The following is a 7,030-nucleotide window of genomic DNA, read 5'->3' on the forward strand; positions in this document are numbered from 1 at the left end:
AGAAGGCTGTTTTTTTCCCCCATGAAGATACGTTGATATCTGTAGGTAAAAACAATGAAGCACTCCTGGATCCCTGTGAGACGTCTTTGGCACTGTGAATCATGCCATTTTATGACAAGTTAAATGCATAAATCAAGCAGTTTTTGTTCATAATTGTATCTCCCTGCAGCACAACCAAATGAAAGATCACTCAGTGGTTCCCGGTTCTGCAAACTCAGCCTTTTTTTTAAAAAATGTAGCCTAATTCTAACCGCCCAGAATGGATTTGGAAAGAACTAGTAGAGTTGTGGCTTTGCAGTGGAAAATGTAATAGTGCACACATTAAACATCAATTCCATTGTTCCAACTGGGCCCAGTCAGAAATTATCTCTCCTTACTGTGAAAATGTTTTTGTATTTTACACAAAAGTATTCTGGAAATTGATGGCCTGGGTGTGCAGAAAGATGTTATAATGTATTCAATCAGACAATGCAATATTTAACTTTTTAAGTAAACTGTATGTATATGTATGCATGCCTCTTAGAAAATTGGTCTTCTGAGATCATTTGTGGATAATAAAGACTACTGCACTACGGAGTCTAGACATCAACAGTCTCACTGAAAACATATTGTTGACAGATAACTAACTGTGTGTTTTCCCCACGCAATGGAGAGTGTAGAGAGGATGGAGGGGAGGGGGGGGGGGGGGGTAAAGAGAGAAGGGTTATAAGAAGAAGGATGATGAAAGGATGGAAACGAAACCCACTGAACCACCCCTTACCACCCTGCTTCTACCCCTTACCACCACGTACCCCTTACCACCCCGCTTCTACCATGAGACAGACCAGATGTGTTTGCCATCTACACACACACACACACACTGCTGAACTGGGATGTTTCCCACTGCCTGTGAGAAATTGTGAGTCATTTTTGACAGTAAGAGGCTCAAGGAACGACTCGGGCTCCCACACATTGTTCAATACTATTATTACATATCTAAACTATAGAGAAACAACATTATAGAAAAGTGCTACAGCTCCGTTACCCTCCTCTCTCAGAGGCGACAGCATCAGGCGTGTTGGGTTTGGATGAGACTGGTTGGCTCCATGCACACGTGTTTCAGAGAGGAGTGTGTGGGAATCATTCCGCTGGGAGCTCTACTGGACCAGGATCATCTCTGCCAATGCCTCTGTCTCCACGCATGTTTGTGAACAAGACGCAACAAGGGGAAAACTGGGCCAAGTCTTTGGTAAGTTTGTTCCCAAGAGGTTGTTACAGGGATTGCTGGTTGATGGACCACCAGGAAGATACAGTCAAGGAGAGAAAGAGGACAAAAGAAGAAGAAGAAGAAGAAGAAGAACTGAAGGAGCCACCTCTTACCTTCCTCGACCTCCTCTGGAGATTTCTTCTTCTTTGGTTTGCTCTCCTCCACCTCCACGCCAGGGTCGTCCATCATAACCTCCTCCCTGTTTTCCTCCACCTCTCTCCCACGTGCCACAGGTCCAGTCTGTCTCACCTGTGTCTGGACACGTGCAGTGTCCTGTCCCTCTACACCTCCAGCCCAGCCCAGAACCCAGCAGCACAGGACCAGAGACACCCACAAACTCAACACTGCACCCCTCATCTTCTTCCTACACTCAGAACCAGGACTCGCAGTGCAACCTGACCCCAGCTCTAAAAAGGCCTTATCTGCCGTGCAGGAGAAGATTCCTCAGTCACTCTGGGTTGTACCAACGAAACAAAGGCAAGGTTGCAGACCAAATAGGCCAACTAATGTTTTAGTGACGCACAAAATCCTCAGGCCACCCAGTCTCTCACACAGACCAGTCAGAGTAGTCAGCTAACAGATGACCTGCATGAGTTAGACGAGCAACAACAATAGACCATCCAACAGTCCTCAGGTTTAGAAGACGTCTCAGCCGGAGTCAGTCTGTCTTGAAGAGTCTCTAAGAGCTTGAAGAGTCTCTAAGAGCCAGGAGACTGAAGAAAATATTGTTGAAATCTTTGGTGTGTAGAACGTTTTGGTTCGTAGAAGGCTGTGGTGAAAACTTTGGTGTGCAGATGTGTATAGAACTTAGTCCTGTTTGGTGGTGTGTCAGAGAGAGGAGAGGAGGAGGATATAGCTGTGGGCTCAGGGGTTTTAAGCAGCCTCCTGGCAGAGACCAAGGAAAGGAACCGCAGATGCATGCAGGAGTCTGGAGTCTCAGAAGCAGCTACACAGCACACCTCCTGGCTCCCGTCTGTTCCTCTCCCTCTTGCTCCTCCGTAGGCATTCTTCTCTTATCCCCTCTCCTCTCCTCTCCCTCTATCCCCCTCTCCCTCTCTTCACTAAACACAGGGGAGGAGCCTTCCACACTTCACATTCCAGAGGAGGAGAGATAGAGAGGGAGAAAGAAAAGAGAAAAGAGAAGAATAGTAATGAGAATTTAAAAAATAGAAGAATGTTTAGACTCAAAAGTTGACAAAAGTTGACAAGGAAAAGAGAAAAGAAAAGAGAAAAGAAAAGAATAGTAATGAGAATTTTTTAAAAGAAGAGAATGTTTAGACTCAAAAAATTGACAAGGCATTTGCACAGAAAGACAAAATAGTGAATCCATTTTATCCAGCTAGGTCAACATGTTCAATGTGTTCCGGAAAAACTACAGTATTTACACATGAAATGATTTATTGGAGAGGAAAACTCATTCCATCTTTAAGAATGTACCCACATTGTGTGGTTGGATATAAGTGCTTCAGCAGACTTGCTAAAAGACTGCACACGCGCACACACACACACACACACACACACACACACACACACACACACACACACACACACACACACACACACACACACACACACACACACACACACACACACACACACACACACACACACACACACACACACACACACACACACACACACACACACACACACAAAAACAACCCAGCTCAGCTTCACATGCCTCCAGGTCATACACGAGATGTCGGGACCTATCCCTCTCGCCTACTCTGCTCTCAAGCAGAAAACAGGAGAGAAAGAGAGAGAAAAAAGAGAGAGAAAGTGTGGAAAGGAGAGTGTGAGCTGAAAGTGAATTTCCCCCCCAAAAATACATGAAGTTACACTGGTTCCCAAAGGTGGGTCGGGACATAGCGGTGAGTTGCAGTTCATTCCTTCAGAGTTCTCTGGGTTCCGACTAGAATCATTGAACGAGAAAGAACCTACAGCTTTGCGTTGGTCGATATACTCTCATAATAAAGAAATATGTTCGTTACTATTCATTCGTCATAGACTTGTACCGAAAGTGACCTACAGTTACAGTAATACATTTAGTATGACCCCAACTCATGCTCGGACTACTGAGTCTAGGGGCCACTGAGTTACAGAGAGTTATTTATCCTGTGAGAGTAATGGCAGTCAGATGTGCTGTGATGTCTAAGTGCTCAATTTCTAGGCCAGATGTGCTGGGATATCTACGTTCTCTATTTCTGGAGCAGTGAGTCAGACTGAAGAATGTCAGCAGGAGGACATTCCTTTGTATTGCCATGCATCAAAGAACACATCTGATCTGATGTACAAAGAAACGATAGAAGTCTGCTATTCACAGATCATCAGAAGTCAGTGAACATGAATTAAAATGCTATGAACTCTGGGAGGTAATCCAGTAGTGTATGTACTTAGCTCAACATACCTGGTTATCATATGTTGTACATTTGATCATGCATAAAAGTTATAAATGAATGGGTTGTGAATTCCTGTACAGTTTATGACTTGGTAGATACGTCTATGTTGAAGCCTCAAGGACGGAAAAATACCTTCCTCATTATTACTGTAGCATGTAACCAGTCACCCAATCAGTCATACTGATGTCTGCATTGTATCATCTGTATCTGTGTGTCTCATGGAAAATTGGCAGATTTATTTCCATAAGATCTCGTCTCTCTCTCTCTCCTGTTCACTTACACACATTTGGCCTTGCTGTTAGTGACTGTGATAGGCCTACAAAGGGTGACCTGATATTATTAACCGTGTGTGTGTGTGTGTGTGTGTGTTGTGCGTGCACTATTGGACTCAGTCTTATATTAGTCCCACAGTGACTGAGATCATTTCATGGAGAGAACCAGAGAACCCACCCTCCATTGTTAAAGACAGAGTCAGTGTTGACACTCTGCCCAACGGCTGTGTCCGATTATCAAAGCAAGGACAACGAGCTACGTTTAACCCAATGATGAGGACCAGCCAATGACCCATATATTAGCCTGGGTACCAGTCTGTTTGTGCTATCATTCCACTCCTTGCCACTCTTTGTCATGTGAAACATGAATGATAGCACAAACAGACTGGTACCAGCTACCACATACAGTATATCAACAGAACCAACAAAGTATATACCCACGGAAATCAACCCAGAGATCAAATATCCTATCACAACCCATGTGGATGTTGTTCTTTAATTCTGGAAGAAAAAAATAGTTTGTTTCTTAAATGTAACAGAAATTCAAGTCGCCGTTTTCTCTCCGTTTGAGTTAACTATGTTCTCCCCGTTGTGCATTCTTCTGCGGTGGATCCATCTGGTTGTAATAGTGGTGCTGGAGGGGGTGCCTGGTGGTCAAGGAGGAGTTCTGCTTCTCTTAAAGATCTCCAGAACAAAACAATGGGCTTTAGTTCAGATGGCTGTACAGTGCTGTTTAATGGACAGAGATTACTACATGGAAAGATTGTCCATATAAAAGAGCATAGGTTAATGTTATGTCAGAGAGAGACCTCTATCTCAGTGGTTACAGAGCAGTGCCAACGAGTTCCCTTACAACTTGAAGTGCTCTCTAACTTGCGTCTCGGACCGTCTGTCCCCCCTTGGCTACATGACAAAGTACAAGGAAATCGCTGTGAAACAACCAAGCCAAAGAGCGATTTACAACCAATGGGTGTGTCTGTTATTTTACTGTTCCTCTTTGGTTTTTGAGTGACACTTGGAAGTCACAGATTGCAGTGTTCGGAATTGCCATATTAGGGCTGCCCTAAACATTTACAGCTGCTTCTCTTTGAGGATCCATATTAAGAAAACCCTAAGAAGCATAACAAGGGTTATTTACTAGCTGTGTCTCCTTAGTGATGATTCTGCTGGGGTTGGTGATTGTGAGGGAGGGGATCTAATATCCTCGATGTCAAAGGGTTAACACAAGAGCATGTGGTGGGTTGCACACTGATTGTATACCTTCCTCATCTGAGTGGTGCCGTCTTTCGTCTCAGAGACCAGGAAACCACTAGGAGGACTGGCGGCTATTACGATAATTTCCGTTCCATCTGTGCGTGTGTCTTTCTTGCATAATAAAATGCAGGATTGATTGACTTATTTTATTTGGAAGAACACTCGTGGTACAGTACAAAAATATCTCATGCTCATGGAAATGTATCAAAATAAGTTCAAACCTTTCAAACAGTAAGAAAGATAAGCCTATCAGTCAACATGTCACAGTAATAATCCTTTGGCACATTACAGGATCGCTTGGCATAGTTTTCCCACTGGCTTTCAAACAGCACATAAATAGTAACTCATTTATAAATACTTACATTCATTTACAGTGGACTATAGTATATTGCACAAATACATTTAGGATAGGGCAGGCTACAGTATCTAAACTGTGAACGCCGACTTCAATCTCCTTACAAAACACCAACGTTAGCTCTTACAAACAGGCTACATCCTTTCTCATTTAATACGGACGACGGTGGTATTGTGGAACGAGGAAGCACGGTGGCGTGAATAGTTGAATCTGTGGTCCCTGGTGACAACGCATAGTGTTGTACAGTGGCCGGGTTGTAGGATAGACAGGAGGCGGTGAGGGGTATCCGACCCCACACTGGAGCTGCTCTTCAGGCACCCCTTTCCCCTCACACTCTTTCTTCCACTTGGTGCGTCGGTTCTGGAACCAGATCTTCACCTGGGTCTCCGTGAGACAGAGTGTCGAAGCAACAGCGTAGCGCTCAAAGACAGACAGGTAGCGGCTGCTATGGAAACTATGTTCTAGAATGCGTAGTTGGTCCAGGGTGAACGCTGTCCGGACCCGCCGCAACTTGCCCTTTGACCTCTCCGGGCAATGGCATGCAGATGCAGGACGGGCCTCGCTCGCTACCGGCGACATTGCTGATTCCACTGTGGTGGAGCATTCACTGGCTGCTGGACCACTTGGAAATTCTACTCTGGATTGGCGTTCAGTAATGGCTGCCCCACCTGAATAGAAAATAGTGAGTTTAAAGCAGGAACTCATCCATTCTTTAAAAAAATAATATATATATATATTTTTTTTAAATCAGCAGTTATGATAATATTAGTTGAATGCTGATAAAGAAATAACCTTTTCATGTCATTATGAAACTAGTCTGAGGCTGGGCCAATAATAAATAAACCAACACTGACCTCTCCTGGGATGAAACTAATACTACCGCATCTAACGTAGGAGGACACTTATTAAACCAAACTTCTGCATAAAACCTATACCTCAGTCCAAGGATCATATTTATAAAAAAGCAACAGCTCACGAGTAAGTAAATAGCTTCGAAGCCATTCATATGTTTGTAAAGCTTTAAAGCCCGTTAAGCTTTCAAAATATATAGATCGAATAACAGAAATCTCACCTGTGGTCCCTCTCGCTGCGTCAATCTGAATTGAACCATGGTTTGGATGAGTAATGTTTGGTCTCCCAGTGAATTTAGACGGATCCAGGATGTCTGCCACAGAGAAAGAGGTTCTGCTGACCTGCAGCAACTTGTCTGGCTGCATTTCTATTTTTAGTTCTGTAAAATTGGACGAAAAGTCACGTTGTTCGCTGAAGACCGTGGCAGAGAACTCGAGTAGACGACCACTACGCACGTATCGTATCCACCTTGCTTCCCTGTGATCTGATGCATGTGGCCCTTCCGCCACATCTATTTATACAGGTCAAGAACACGCCCATCACAAGCATAACATTTACATTTCCAAAACAGTAAAGGCCCACAATGACAAGTCACTGCGCAATGCAAGACAAAACACGCGCTCCTTCTTTCTGCGTGCCTAATTTGGCGCGC

At 44.1% G+C, this 7,030-nt stretch overlaps 2 protein-coding genes across 2 annotated transcripts in view; both read right to left on the bottom strand.

Moving 5' to 3' along the window:
* LOC110509611 (inactive carboxypeptidase-like protein X2) overlaps positions 1-2,620 on the bottom strand; it is an 18,642-nt gene extending 16,022 nt beyond the window's left edge. Inside the window, exon 1 of the mRNA XM_036967250.2 lies at positions 1,360-2,620. Coding sequence (XP_036823145.2) covers positions 1,360-1,603 — 244 coding nt within the window. The 5' untranslated portion in view covers positions 1,604-2,620. The remainder of the gene's footprint in view (positions 1-1,359) is intronic.
* Positions 2,621-5,303: 2,683 nt separating this feature from the next.
* On the bottom strand, positions 5,304-7,030 carry pnx (posterior neuron-specific homeobox). Its single transcript, XM_021590601.3, has 2 exons — positions 6,599-7,030; positions 5,304-6,194 (listed from the first exon to the last, which is right to left on the bottom strand). Exons 1-2 carry the CDS (start codon positions 6,741-6,743, stop codon positions 5,677-5,679), a joined length of 663 nt encoding a protein of 220 aa, XP_021446276.1. The 5' UTR covers positions 6,744-7,030; the 3' UTR covers positions 5,304-5,676.

This window comes from Oncorhynchus mykiss, chromosome 29, assembly GCF_057628025.1.
Source record: "Oncorhynchus mykiss isolate SJ-2025 chromosome 29, ASM5762802v1, whole genome shotgun sequence".
Classification (NCBI taxonomy): domain Eukaryota; kingdom Metazoa; phylum Chordata; class Actinopteri; order Salmoniformes; family Salmonidae; genus Oncorhynchus; species Oncorhynchus mykiss.